General features: G+C 39.2%; 1 protein-coding gene across 6 annotated transcripts; it reads left to right on the plus strand.

The window, feature by feature from the left end:
* Positions 1-1123: 1123 nt before the first annotated feature.
* cnnm3 (cyclin and CBS domain divalent metal cation transport mediator 3) lies at positions 1124-15371 on the plus strand. 6 transcript variants are annotated; one of them, XR_003936813.1, is made up of 12 exons: positions 1124-1851; positions 2902-3236; positions 3320-3496; positions 3819-3976; positions 4943-5086; positions 5192-5350; positions 6361-6530; positions 6673-6769; positions 7681-7811; positions 9547-9673; positions 9945-10074; positions 10144-10713. XR_003936813.1 is itself a non-coding variant. In XM_030149217.1 (12 exons), the coding sequence occupies exons 1-11, from the start codon at positions 1150-1152 to the stop codon at positions 9992-9994; spliced, it is 2250 nt and encodes a 749-aa protein (XP_030005077.1). In that variant the 5' UTR covers positions 1124-1149; the 3' UTR covers positions 9995-10011; positions 12496-15371. The 6 variants fall into 6 exon arrangements, 3 of the variants coding, with proteins under 3 accessions (XP_030005077.1, XP_030005078.1, XP_030005076.1); XR_003936811.1 differs by having other exon boundaries at positions 9945-10068; positions 10103-10713; XR_003936812.1 differs by having other exon boundaries at positions 9945-10067; positions 10108-10713.
* Positions 15372-15591: the final 220 nt, after the last annotated feature.

The following is a 15591-nucleotide window of genomic DNA, read 5'->3' on the forward strand; positions in this document are numbered from 1 at the left end:
CTGGATTTTTTTTATGTTTATTTTTTAGAACAACCAGCTAATTTGGTAATTTAACAATATTTAAACCTAAGTTTCCATGTGGATCTTATACTATTATAACTATAACACTGTTTAAATAAAGACAATTAGGAGTGCACTGCAAGGAATATGCAAGTTAATTATTGACTACAGGTATAACAGGAACTAAATTAAAGTTTACTGATCCAAAAAACCTTCAACCTGCACTTGCTAGTTCTGTCACAAGAAACAATTTGGATTTATTGTGCAGCTTTTACATGTATGATGTGGAACGTGAAGCTGTCTCTGCACTTAGACAGAATAAACTTTTCAGAATTGGAAATACTTTATTTCCAGTTGCTAAACCCTAGAAATGGATGGCATGCATATATTTATGGATTCTTGATTATTCAATAAGAGTAGAGGAGGTAACATTTTAAGTGCTTCTAATAAAATAGCAGAACAAAACACATGACGCATAGTCTATCTTATCTTCCTGAAACCCAGCAATGCATTTTTGTCCTCTGTAGAGTTTCACAGCTCCTGTGTAAAGGACACTTCATTAAAGGAAATGTATCTGACAAAACTGTAGCATTATGATGTTTCAAATCAAGACAGTTTATTTAATGCATAAAAAGCCCAAAATTTCTATTTTCCCGGGTCTCAGGAGGTTACAAAATATCTGGAGATTCTTAAATATGAACGGAGTATTTTAAGCATTGTTAGTCACTTGAGTTCCCCTTTTGTTTTCTAGAGTTTATATAATAGTGTGATAGTATTTGCATTTATTCTACGAACATACACTCTTTGCACATGAGTCCCAGAATGATGAATGGCTTGTTTTTGTAATCTAACAAAGATGGGCGTGATCTCCTTCTTGTTTTCTCAGTTTTCATTGGCTGTGAACAAACACTCAGTCTCTTTCGCAGAGATTCAGAGGGGGCGGCGCAACAAAAAAATGACAACAGATCCGCTCCAGCCCCAGAATGGCCACCCTCCTCCTGCTCGTCTTGTGTGTGTCGGAGCCAACATGGCGGCTGGCCCGTGCAGTTGCAGCGCGCGCTGTGTTTGGTTGGCTGGCCCGTAGTGGGCGGGGCCACTGCAGAGCTACAGTCACATGATTCGCGCAGAGACAGGCTGACCAATTCCAATATGGTGGCCAGCTTGGCAGGTCTACGGTTCCTGTTGATGATATTGTTGTTCTGCGGGATCAGGTACGGCGCCTGCAGCCAGGAAGCCCCGCTGGTTCTGTGGCTGCGACTGGAAGACCCGGAGGGTCTGGTGTGCATGAAGCATCGGGTCATCTCGGCACCAGAAGGAGCCACGTTCAAGCTCCGTCTGTTTGGGACTGATCTGAATGGAAGCTGGCCGTGGGTGGCGTTCGCAGGGGAAGTCGGAGGGGCTCCCGGGGCGGACGGGAATACGTCTGACCCGTGCGGGAAGGACTCCAACCGAGACGGGTCCGCGTTTCAGGTGAAGGAGTTTACTCAGGATGTGCACGGCGGGCTGGTGACGGTGGAGGTTCGGCCGGGGAGCATCTCTGACCGAGCCGCAGATAGCGGACAGAGCTACCACCACCTGTGTGTGCTGAGGGGAGGCAGATGGACATCTGTGGGCCAAGACAGGCTGCGGATCAGCACCGACCAAAGGCTGCCCGCAGACTACATCCCGCCGTGGGGTCTGGCTGTGCTGGTGGTGGTGCTGCTGCTGATCTGCGCGGTGCTGAGGGCAGTGAACTTGAGCCTGCTGTGGCTGGACCCGGTGGAGCTTTATGTCCTGCACAGCTGCGGGTCCGAGGAGGAGAAACGGGCTGCCAAGCGCCTGGAGCCGGTCCGGAGGAGAGGAAACTTTCTGGTAAGTTTTGTCAAAAAAAAAACAAAACAAAAAAAAAAAAAAAACAGAAAAGTGGAAAGAACACATGATAGCAGCGTGTTCAGGAATGTTTAGTTTTTTTGTGATGCTAAAAATGAGTGCTGATAGTAATTCAAAATACAAACGTTACAGCTGAGGCTTCATCGTTCCAAACTGTTGACTGTTTGTGCTGGATTCATTCCATATTAGATTCCATTTCACCATTTGTAGATTTTGTGCACTTCACATGAAATTGAATCTAAAGTGGAATAATCTCTGAAACAGCGAGAAAAAAGAAAACGAAACAGAACAGTGCTGTGCAGAGATTTTCCACTGATGAAGGATCCAGTGTTAGTGTCAGTGCTCTGAGCACCAGTCTGCTCAGTGCATTTCACAAACATAACGGGCTGCGCACTTTTAATACCCCATGGGCAGAATGGACAGACGGACAGACAGACGACAAAACAGTACCCCTCTGCCCAGAGTTGGCCAAGGGGTAAAAGCTAAACAGTAAATTCAAAATGTTTCTGATTCTTTTGGGTTCAGAGTATGGCTCCAAAAGGCTTTGACTTTGACTGGTCATAATGCATAAAACTACCAAATGTGGTATATGTAGGTGAAATGCACAGGAGCTCCTGTTTTCAATGGAGACTACATGGTAAACACTTGGAGAAGAACATCTAAATACAAACTGAAACTGTACTCATTTTGATGAACTGCAGTTTGGGGGAAACTTCCTTATTTATGTTCACTGTTTACCTGGAATCATGGAAGTTATAATCTCCACTTAATGGACACTTTGAAACTGTTTGTTCCAAAGATAAGAACTGAATTAAGAAAGAAATCTTTGAGATTTTCAGCTCCTGGTGCCTGGAACAAGCTTCAGTCTGAGCTCCATCTAACAACAACAATGAACAGCATGTAAAAACAAAGCAAAACTCTACTCAGAGTTTGGTGTCAAAGAAAGCACTAAGACCATGTGATAGCAGTGTGTTCAGTAATGTTTAGGTTTGTGATGCCAATAATCTGTCCTGAATGCTCTCTCCATCCCAGACATGTTCCCTGCTGTTCCTGTGCGCCGTAGGACACTCAGTCCTGGGGGTGCTCCTGTACCGGGCACTGGGCTCCATCGTCTCCGCAGCTTTCACCAGTGGCTTCCTCATCTTTTTTGTTGTTGAGCTGGTGCCCCACATTGTGTGCTCTGGATACGGGTTCCAGCTCGCGCCAGCTCTGACCTGGCTGGCCCAGGTTTCGATGGTGCTGACCTGCCCCCTGTCCTGTCCTCTGGGGCTGATCCTGGACCTGGCTCTAAGGAGGGACATCAGCACCTGTGGGATCAGAGAGAAGGCCATGGAGATGATCCGTACCAGTGTCAATGACCCTTACAGGTAAACAAAAACACTTCCACTCATTCACACAGATGAAAGTATTCCACCTGACTGTGCACGTCTCATCTGTTTGGTTTCTGTAGTGAGTTTGTGAAGGAGGAGTTCAGCCGTGGGGCTTTGCGGAGCAAGACAGTAGAGGACATCCTGACTCCCCTGAAGGACTGCTTCATGCTGCCCAGCTCGGCTGTCCTTGACTTCTCCACTATGTCTGAGATCATGCAGAGTGGATACACACGGGTGCCCATCTATGAGGAGGAGAGGTAGAAACAACCAAATGACACTAATGTTATTTTTTACATTTTATCTCCTCCTTGAACTACAGAAATTATTTATTCATTTATCACAATAGGTTTAGACCAAAGATTTTCTTAACCAAGCTGAGATGATCAGGTCTTTAAAACATCCTTTGATCACCTCAGATGTTTTTCCTAACGTGTACTCATTCATATATAAAAATATTGGCTCCATAACTATGAACAAAAGTACAAACTAGCACGGACATTGCACTCATTAGGAGTAAACATAGATGAATTGCTTGGTTGTTGCACATGTCCAATAATTAACACACATTCTGTTTTTTAGGTCCAACATTGTGGAAATCCTTTATGTGAAAGACTTGGCTCTGGTTGACCCAGATGACTGCACCCCCATGACAACTATCACCAAGTTCTACAATCATCCGCTGCACTTTGTCTTCAATGACACCAAACTGGATGCTATGCTGGAGGAGTTCAAGAAAGGTGTGGATACATGTCCGTGTTCATATGAGCTCTGCTGGAGCGAGTGACATTGAGTAGTAACTCTAAACACACACATTACAGCTGACGCTTCATCATTACTAAAGTGTTTACTGTTTCTGCTGGATTTATTATATATTAGATTCCATTTCACTGCCCGTAGGATTTTGTGCACTGTACATGAAATTGAATCTAAAATTGAAAATCCCCTGAAACAGTGGGAAAAAAATCCATTGTTGTAGAGAGATTTCCAATGCATGAAAAACCCAGTGTCAGGGTCTCAGTGTCAGTCTCCTCATCACATTTAACAAAAGCTGCACAGTAAATTCTAAATGTTTCTTTTGGGTTCAGGATATGGCTCCAAGAGGCTTTGTCATAAGGCTGGTCATGGTGCATAAATCTACCAGATTTGCTATATCTAGGTGAAGTGCTTCAGAAGCTCCTGTTTTCAGTGGAGAGTAACATCTAAAAACTAAAACTTTGCTCATTTTGGTGAACTGCAATTTTGGGGAGACTTCCTTATTTATGTTCACTCTTAAACTGGGATCATTGAAGTTACAATCTCTACTCAATGAACACTTTGAAACTGTTTCTTCCAAAGATAAGGATTGAAATAGGACAGAAATCTTTGAGGTTTTCAGCTTCAGCCTGTGTTCCATCTACAAACACTGATTCATTTCACCTATTTTAAGAAAGAGTGAAATCTCTGGAATTAAAGCTGTTTGTCTATAAATGTTTCAATTGATTGTATGAGGTTTTTTTTTTTTATTTATTTTTTTCTGTATTTTCAAATGCTTTTATTATTGTAAATTGTAACTATGTGACTGTATTGCTGCCATCTTGGCCAGGTCTCTCTTGAAAAATAGATCCTCATCTCAATGGGACCAACCTGGTTAAATAGAAGTTAAAATAAAACTTTCAAAAGTGACTCTTTAACATAAAGTATGTGCTCTGCTCTTCTACTTTCAGGCAACTCTCACATGGCCATCGTCCAGAAGGTGAACAATGAGGGGGAGGGGGATCCATTCTACGAGGTGCTGGGATTGGTCACGTTAGAGGACGTCATTGAAGAGATCATCAAATCAGAGATCCTGGATGAATCTGATGGCTACTGTGAGTTTGTACATGTGTTTTTGGGAAGTATAACTTCTAGACACATTAATTGGTGTAATTGTTCAGCTTTCATCTTGACCTTTGACCTTTTCCCTCTTGTTGTAGTGGACAGGAAAGTGAAGCGCCCACTTCCCCCGCTGGAGATTCCCCTGGAGCCCCGCAGTGCACACGAGGAGTTTTCTCTGTTCAAGCCCCCTGAAGGAGAACCCAAGATCCGCACGTCGCCACAACTCCTACTGGCGACGCACCGCTTCCTGTCCAGAGGTTTGTGTGTGTGTTAGAGAGAGGAGGTTACACTGATGCCATAGAGGCAGACTGTTATGGAGCGTTTTTAGGGTTAGGGATCAGCTGCATGGGCCAGATAGCAGGATGAGGTGTCTAGTGTAGTGTAGAAGTCTTGTTTCTTGTCAAACCACTTGAGTTGTAACATACTGAAATTATGGAGTTTTTTGTCCACTGATGCTAAAAAATTAAGCATTGCAGCTTTAAGTTAAAAAAAGATAATTTTGTCTGTCTGCTCAGCAGTGATATATTCCATTTGTCCTTGACTTTAAATGTGAAAGTGTCCATTATTAGATAACAAGTTGCAAATATTTAATAATTGTAAGGGGTTTTATCACTGTTGTCTCTGTGATACTTGCATCTGAACCAGTATTTTTACTATTTTTTTTTATTTTTCGATACGGTGTATAGAACATTATCTAGGGCTGAAAATATAATTGGGCAAACAAGTAAGACGTGTTTTGTGTGGCTGTTTTTCTAGTATTACACAGTCACTCTATTGGGACAAAAGTAAATCATGTTATTTTCAAGTTAAGACGCATCTTGTTTCCAGGTTTGATAAGAGTGAGGGTTATGTTTAGGCCTGTTGTGGTTATGGTTATGGTTACGATTATGTCTCCATGAAATGAGATGTGAAATCTAAGTAAAATGTATGTATAATATGTATATTTGTGGTCCTCTGTGAATGTTTACCCGTAGAATTGACTGTACTGATGAACAGTGTGATTGAGTTATGGTTGATGTCAAACTGAGTGAATCAGTCACTCCTGTTATGCTTGTGTTTCTGTTCAGATAAGTATTGATGTGTTGATGTCTGTGCACAGAACCAACTAAACACACCAGCAAACTGAAATCAAGCTGCTTTTGAGGTGCAAATGTCAAATGCCTGTGTGTCTATTGATATATTTGACTCACAGCGTGTCATCACTGAAGACATTTCAGTGTCGCCACAGTCAGTGACCGTATCTGTGTCTGACCTCTGACCCCTGTAGAAGTTGAGCACTTCAGCCCTGGACGTGTGTCAGAGAAGGTCCTGTTCCACCTGCTCCGTCACCCCAGTGTCAACCAGGAAGTGCACTTTGACCCCAGTAACCGGCTGAGCCCAGGCCACTATCTCTACACGCGCAACCACCCTGTGGACTATTTTATCCTGCTGCTACAGGTTTGTGCTCACCACATGACGTATCCGCCTCAGCTGTGCATTTGGAGACACAGTTGTCAGCTCACATTCTATTTTTTTTTCTAAGGAGGATATACTTGGATGATATTGAAGAGTATATTTTTGTCCGTTTTTGTTTCATTAGGGTCGTGTTGAGGTGGAGATCGGTAAAGAGGGGCTGAAGTTTGAGAATGGGGCTTTTACATATTATGGCGTGTCTGCACTAACGCTGCCATCTTCAGGTGAGATGAAGAACTGCAGGAGGATGTGCAAACCAAAATGACAATTTTCATGATTTTTATGCAAAGTCACATTTACAAATGTAGGGTGTTATCCTCAAAAGATAGATAAACATTATCAAAACTGAACCAACAATGTCATTATTTAGGGTTTAATTTGATGGACTGAAATCTGGATCTGAATTGAAGTTGTATGTGATGAATATTTGTATAATTAATTAGTTGAATTAATTTTGTACCGAAGTACAAAAGTCACTTTTAGCTTCTTTATTTTTGCAGGGATGTAAATAGCATGAATATTTATTTACCAATCTATATTATCAAGAACAGCCCTGCAATGAACTGGCAACTCATCCAGGGTGTACCCCGCCTTTGCCCACAGGTAGCTGGGATAGGCTTTAACACCCCCCGCGACCCTAGTGAGGATAAAGCAGGTTCAGAAGATGAATGGATTATCAAAAAACATAGAGGAAATATGTGCAAAACACACATACATTAGAACTAAATGGCTTCAAGGGGCAAAAGTCAGTATTTAGTGTGACTGTAATAACAAATATTTGACGTGTTGAATTAACCGTGATATAAAACAGCTGAAGATTAGTGCAGTGTATTTCTATTATGTGCACAATAGAGTACGAGGTGTATTAACTGTTAAAGGAGGTAACACTAAATACTTAACACTTCAGTCTGTTTTTTTCCCTTAAGATTTTCAAAAACATATTCCCTGTATATTGTTTTAGGGACAGAAATTCATATGTACAATCATAATTACTTGGTAAAACAATGAATCCAGTTTAACTGTGATTAGATTTGCTGTTGATTGTATAATTTGACAGTGAATCCAGTTGTAATTTCCATAGATACAGCGCTGACTCTTTGTGTGTGTGTGTGTGTGTCTGTGTTCATAACAACAGTACACCAGTCTCCAGTATCGACTCAGCGTCACTCTCCCAGGGATCCCTTTGAGCCAGGAGACGCTACGAGCCCGTCCAGTTATTGTCCCGACTACACAGTCCGAGCCCTCACTGACCTCCAGCTCATACGGGTGAGTGTGTGTGTGTTTATGTGTGTGTCAGCTGTCAGCTCAGCATTTTGTCCTCACTATAGCAACGTCGTCTAAAACAAAAACCTACTTTCCATTGTCTCTGTTTGTCATCAGTTAGGTTGATTTACTGAACTGAATGCTGCTTGGTAACACTGGCCACTAAAATCTATAATATAAATCCTATCAGTTCTCTGTGATGACACCAGCTGATCGTAACCAACTGTACCTGGTTTAAAATGAATGTAAATGTAGCATACCATTTGTTTTCATTATGACATCTTTTTGTAGATTACATAAGGTGAAAGGTCCAGTGTTTTCACAGAAAGATGCATTCCTTAAGTGCCTTCAGTGGCAGCTCACAGCTCCTAATATGCTACGTACTAATGCTAACACTAATGCTAGGTAATGTGTATGTGTATTTTAGGATGGGTAAATACAGAGACCAAATTTCCTTACAGAAATAATAACATTTACAGTTTGATTTTTTTCATTCATAATGTACATTTGCAGAAGGAAAAAAACTAATTAATGGTTGGGCAAAAAACAGCTCTTTGTACATACCCTAACTATCCTTCCTGTTTTACCTGAAACCAGTAAACAAACAAATAATAAACATAGATGGAGCAGTGCTAGTTATGTAACAGTTAATAAAGTCAAACATAATAATAATTTCAACTAAATAAACAACGTTGTCAGCATGCATAAACATATTTTTTTTCTGATGTACAGGGTGGGGAAGCAAATTTACAATATTTTGAGGCAGAGATTGAAAGACAGTGCATGACCAATTAGTTTATTGAAAGTCATGAGAATTTATTTGCCACAAGAAAATTGACATAATAGAAAATGTTTTTATTCTATGTGTCCTCCTTCTTTCTCAATAACTGCCTTCACACGCTTCCTGAAACTTGCGCAAGTGTTCCTCAAATATTCGGGTGACAACTTCTCCCTTTCTTCTTTAATAGTATCTTCCAGACTTTCTCGTAATAGTTTTGCTCATAGTCATTCTCTTCTTTACATTATAAACAGTCTTTATGGACACTCCAACTGTTTTTGAAATCTCCTTTGGTGTGACGAGTGCATTCAGCAAATCACACACTCTTTGACGTTTGCTTTCCTGATTACTCATATGGGCAAAAGTTTCTGAAAAGGTATGGATAATAGCATTAGGTATGATTATGACATCAATATACGTTTGGTTTCAAAACAATTGACATAGTGCCTGCTGAGAAAAAACAACTAAATGTTCACTGTAAATTTTGCTTCCCCACCCTGTACATTAAAACAACTCTTTTAATCAGAATTCCACAGTTTGACACAGAAATTCCCATCCACTTTAATGTAGTCTGTGTGTACTGATTTGAATACAGAACTAAAAAAAAATGTCATACAGTTCCCAATAACCCTTTGCTTTTTGTTTTTTAACCTCCTATGACCCAGCTATGGGTTTTCTGTCCACATTTGTGGACAAGAGTTTCACAACTTTATACAAAAAAAAGAAAAGGAAACTGTCCACCACAAAGGACATTCCATAAAAATTTTAATAACTGCATCTGAAAAAACTGTTGCATCATGATGTTTCCAATGTAGGCACTTATTTAATAAAAAGCAAAAAAAAAAAAGCTTGTACTTTGCTGACATTTCCTGGGTCTCAGGAGGTTAAAGCATGTAAATCAAGTAAATCTTTGTTTGAGTTTGTTTTGTCTGTGACTCTGAATGTGTTGGTGTGTTTCAGGTGACGCGCCTCCAGTATTTGAACGCTCTCATGGCGTCCCGTGTCGGCCAGAGTCCAGATCCTCCTGAGATTAAGATCCTGCCCAACAGTCAGACCAAGCTGCTCAACGACAGAAACACCACACAAGGTAGCTTTACTGTGAATGCTGTTTGACGTCCATTTCCCTCTCTGTGTGTGTATGTGTGTGTGTGTGTGTGCGCGCGCACACATACATATATGTCCCCTCGGATCAAATCTAGTTGTACTAAAACCCTTTTGAATACAGTTTTCTTAACATCTTTGTAATACTTTTTGCAATGTGCTGTCCTTTTATCTTTGGCTGAACTAAAACTCTTTTCTCTTTCTCTTTTTCCCCCCTCCTTGCCTCCGTGTCTCGTCTTCATCTCTGGCCCGTTCAGAGTTCCCTGTAAACTTTTCATTCTTTAATACCATTGAGAACTACTGTTAGTGTTTTATGTGCATGAGGTAAATGAGATGCAGCCTGCCTGTGGCATGACAGCAGACACAGACTGTACATACAACATACACACACACACACACACACACACACACATACACACGCACACACTTCTCTATAAGAACACACCAAGGAGGAGTGGTTAACATACTGATGATTATTAAGTCTTGTCTCTTCTTGAAAGTGTAACGGGACTGCTCTGACCCTTTACTTCCTCAAGATTCCTTACCGACTGTACTTAAGTTTCATTCAGATATTTATTGTAGGTAACAGGATGTGTGTGCAGACGTATGCTTGTAACCCCCCTCTGTCACCTCGTGTCTTCATTTCTGCTCCTCTCAGAAACACATTTCACTTCTTCCTGTGTGGTTTTGTCGGCTGAAACTGTCCGTGCTCTGGTCTAGTCCTCTCACAAACTGCACGTCTGCACTGTTTCAACATAAACCACTACAGCTCAGTAGTTCCAGGAGTCGTAGGTGATGAAATGTGTTTTAGAGTCAAATTGGAGGTCTGCAGCTTTTTTCCAAAAAAAAAAAAAAAAAGTCACATGTACATATTTCTGTCACGTAGTAGACTAAATGCATTACCTGAAACCAGGGTGTATGGGTGTAGATTTGTGAATCTGAATATTTTATAGTGTGAAAGATTAGTTTAATTACAAGGGGAAAATGATCTAAAAGGATAAGCTGGCATTAGTCTACATAAGTCATAAAAAAACAACTGTTAGTGAGTTTTGCTGTGAGGCTTTTAGCACAAACATTGTTAATCTCTACTATAGTTGTATTTCACACAAAACGGGTCATCTGTATATAGTAGTATTTTTAAAAAGGCTTTCTAGTTTCAAGCTTTAAACAATTAGACACTGTGGATTATACAGGATGTTATTCAGACAGGTTGAATCATTTGTGTTTAAATCATGGATGGATATGCATTTGAAGGCCTAATGATTTAGAAGCAGGGGATTTTATTTCACATTGAATCAAAGTAAAGGAGTTGTTTTTATTCACAAACCATGCGTACACATAAGTCTGTACTTAAAGCTCGTCTATGAATGCTTCACACAGAAAGGCGGGCATTCTCAACCCAATTTGTTTGTCAGCAAACAAATGTGGACCTGCATCAGACCACGCATACGCACGAAAGATAGACAATTTTAGAAAATGTAAATATAATGCGCCTTGTTTAAATATATGGACAACATAGTAAAACCACATTCATGCATTCATTTGAATAGCTATGAAATCAATGCCCTGTCATTCTTATCAATTATTGTCATCACTCAAGCTTTTAGCAGCCTGAGTAAGAACATTTCTAACCACATGTTACTGAATGAGGTCATAAACTTCACACAAAGTTGAAGAACAAAAAATGTAATTTTTTTTTTTAGCTAAACTGCACTTGTTATGTTTCTTTGTCATGACTGGTGACTTTCTTCACGTTGGGTCCATTGCTGTTGTTAAAATAGTGTTTCATGCTGCTTTAACCCTTTCATGCATTAATTATGAGAACCTTACTTAAGATTTTTTTCTTGAGTGTTTTTATTCCTCCATAGGCATGAAAAAAACAATGTGATCAAGGTTTTTTTTTTTTTTTTCATGGAGTTACAAAAATGTCCATGCATTTAATTTTTGAAGTAAAGAAACGTGTTTAAAACCCAATATCAGAAAGTGATATGAAAACAACAAAATAAAGTAAAATCTGATGTTTTCTCACATTTTAATATATTCTAATGCTAGTTATTACGCTTTTCATGGAGATAATATGCAAAAAAAAACAAAACTTTTTTTTCTAATGGATAATTGATTTCCACTCAAATATGTTAGTGCAGATCAGGTTTATCTAGAACAGTACAGTTACGGTAATGGTCTGAATGTCAGTGTATTATTATGGGATGGTGCATAAGTGTCCACTGTGTTGGCTGATATGGAACTAAAACAACAAAACCCATGAATATACAAGAGAACAGCTGTAGAAGAACTGTCCACTGGAGTGACCACTGTGCATGAAAGGGTTAATATGCATTTTTATATAGTAATCAAGATTATATTGTAGTGTTACAATCACTCTGTGGCTTAAGGAGGTAGTAATTTAGCTGGTACTTGATGTATTAGGGCTAAGTTTCCGTTCCTCGTAGAAAGAAGAACAGAATTCTTTATACAAATAATAAAAATGAATGAATTTGATTGAATATTAATGTAAGTGACCTCCAATGTGGCTGTCTGAAGGTACGTTACATCACCTCAACATTTACCAAAGCAGGCAATGAAATGATGGTGCACAAGAGAAATCAGATGTTACCAACAACAAATGACATTAAATTAGTGTTTTGAAATTCATTTTGTATATTTCATCTGGGTTATGTGACATAAGCGATGGTTCATCTTCATCTCTCATGTGCCAGCTTTCATATCCTCCTTTACAAACTCCAACCCCTTAAAGACCTGTGTGTGACATCTTTAGGTCTCCTCTCACTGGTTCTCCGGGTTCCACAGGTAGCAGTAGAGCCCAGGAGAGCTCCACAGAAGAAGAGGCTCGTGGGTAGCTCAGGTCTGTCTGCCAGCTGTTCAACCAAGTAGAGATTTTTTTGAGTTTCCCTTTTTTTGCTGAATCATCTATGGCTGGAACGTAGTTTTTGGACAAGACTGGAGTGAGAGCGATTGTCTGTAGTTCCACTGCATTCTCATCTCCATCCCCATTCCCTCATGTTCTTTTGATTGAAATAATTTCATGTTGTTTTCTACACCTTGGAGACTATGTATATATAGATAGATATAAGTATATAAACACGTTTTATTTTGATTTGGCGGTGCCTTTCTTCCAGGTTGAGCCTTCTGTACTGAACTCTGCATTGCCATTCCTCATTTTCACCTGTCAGGGTGCCAAAGCAACATGTGTGTGGTTTGTGTGTGTGTGTCGTCTTCGTCTATGCATAATGAAGCATCCGTCCCTATGAGACACTAAGCCGAAAATCTCAATAAAAGCAGATTTGCACATACAATTTGTGCACTCTTGATCATATTAAGCTATTTCTCAAGCTGTAAGGTACGTCCACATTTTATACCCATCACACAGAGGCGTGTGTCAAATCTTTAGTATTTTGACTAATAAATATCCAGATCATAGGGGGCAAAAGATGAACATTAATGTGGCTGTAGTCTAGTAATCATAGACTAACATGTTTCAGTCTCAGTGGACTGTTTTGGGAGTGAAACATGAAGTTTCACACATTTCTGTTTACAAATGGTCGCCATGTCTCTATTTGTAACAGCGTCACAAAAAGAGTTTTTTGCAGTGGCCACGAGTCTAGAAGTAGAAGCACTAACATTATAGAACTGAATTATTTCTGGCAACAACCAAAACATGTTTCTCACAAAGTATTAAAAAAGGTCAAGTACCAAATGCTGAATGACAGATTTAAGATCTCATTTTATTGCCAATTTTAGATTATGTTGTTAAAGGCAACATTTAACATTTTAAAAGTCTTTGCTACTAAGGATATGTTTGCTTCTTAAAGTGTTTAGTATATATATATATATATATACAAAACATTGATACACCTCCAAATTAGTCCCATTGGGTTATCACTCTCGCTTGACTCACGCTGTTGAATGCAGTATTAAAATCAGTGCTCAAATTAGTTTCAGAAAAGAAAGTTAAATCCAGAGGTCAAAAAAGATGAATGATTTCTTTCTACTCAGCATGGAGGTCAAGAATGTTTGTCCTAATGATAAATACTCATTATGTTGACAGTTAGATATCTTTACATCTGAAGACACCAAAAAAAGCTACATCATATACTTAAATATCCAATTTTGGCAAAACAAAATTAACCAAAATTATTGTAGTTGAGGTTAAAGAAGTGTCTTGTCACCGCAGATAATAACCGCTAGTTTTTCTGTGAAAACGAGGTAGTTAGAAAATAGCTTTCCTGAAGTGACGAGGTAGCACAAGAACAGTGTTTTTTTGTGTGTGAAGTAATAAAAAAAAATAGCTGGCAATCTCTTTCCAGAGATGACAGGATCAATAAAAAAATTGGACTCTTGGTTTTTGTTTTAAGATTTCAAGCAAATATTTCAAACATTTGCCAATTTTGGTTCAGGAATGCGATCATTTGTTATTTTTTTTCCCTCAAATATCAATACTTTTAGGTTTGAACACTTGGAATTTGGCCTATTTCACTACATTTGGACATTTTAAGTTCTACATTTAATTTATTAATTGATAATTAAGTAGTTCATGAAAACCTTTTGTTGCGGTAGTTAATGGTTTATTATCCTAGTTTCACAGTGAGTTGTTAACACCCAAATGTAGATGTTTTTGGTATAAACGACACAGCGCAGAATCTCTGTTTCCAGTTGTTGGCGTTAGTGATGTGTCGTGCTCATAACAGCAGTAGTGGAGCTGGATGTCAGAGCGAAAGGGTCCCGAAAGGGTTCACTTCTTACCTAAAGCACCTTGTTCATCGTCCTGTCTGTGTCGGCAGCCATGCATGTGTCCCTGTCTATTCCAGTGTGTGTGCGTGTATGTATTTGTGAGTGAGTGAGTGTGACATACAATATTTCACCTGTACACGTCAGCGAGCGAGCATCCATCCATTACTTAACTCCATTACCCATAATGTATGTTGCTAAGTTAACGTGCATTTTAAGCAGGTGTCAATCAATGTTGCATGTCACTATTCATGTGGAATTAGTCAGAAATGACCCCTAAATAACCCCCCTGTGCTCCCTGTTGTTTGTATATTAATATATTAAAAATGAAGAGAACGGTGAGGAGATTTTTGAGCAGAATTAAACAATATCAGTGTTTGTTTTTTTTTAAGCAGAAGGGTTGTTTAGGAGTGTGTTACACTAGCACAATTTCTGTCTCTTTGCATTTAAATCCCATTGTGTGTTTGATTTCTTCATAATGCCATATTCCAGGAGACATTCATGACTCTGATTTTAAGTAAATATTTTTCAGCTGTTTATTGTTATTTTGTAATGTTGGTTTATATGGTGTTAAAAGACTGAATGTAAAAAGGTTATCAATACTTTGTGCTACTCATACTGATCGAGAGAAATGCCGTTGACGTTGAGAGCTGTGTAATTAATATATGACTGCTTAGATAGAGTTTGATTCATGGATTTAGTTTATAGGTGATTAATCTCAGTTTTCAGGTACAACACTGTTACCAAAAGAGTTATTGAGAACTGAACAGTGTATTGAATTCCTCTCTCTGTCCAGGTTACATTTGTAAGGATTTTCATAATTCTGTTTCTGTTTTTTGGGAATGCTGCCAGTTTTGGGTGCATTGAGACTCCATTGTATTTAACACTTTCAATAATTACATTTCTTAGGAAATAAACTCAATCCTGTTGTAAATTTGCTCATTTGTTTCTGCTTTCTATGACTGAAGAGACATGATGCCTTTGTTTGTTTTACAACAGCAGGAAATTGAATGACTGGGTGGTTTTTCAAGACATAAGATGCAATAACTTGTGTCTTGAACTTAGTAATATGTGGTTCTTCGTGGCTTCCTTTTGTTTACACACTGTACTTTGACCACTTTTTGACCTATTTTAATATACAATTTTTTTTTCCACCCC

Source organism: Sphaeramia orbicularis, chromosome 12 (assembly GCF_902148855.1).
Source record: "Sphaeramia orbicularis chromosome 12, fSphaOr1.1, whole genome shotgun sequence".
Taxonomy (NCBI): Eukaryota; Metazoa; Chordata; class Actinopteri; order Kurtiformes; family Apogonidae; genus Sphaeramia; species Sphaeramia orbicularis.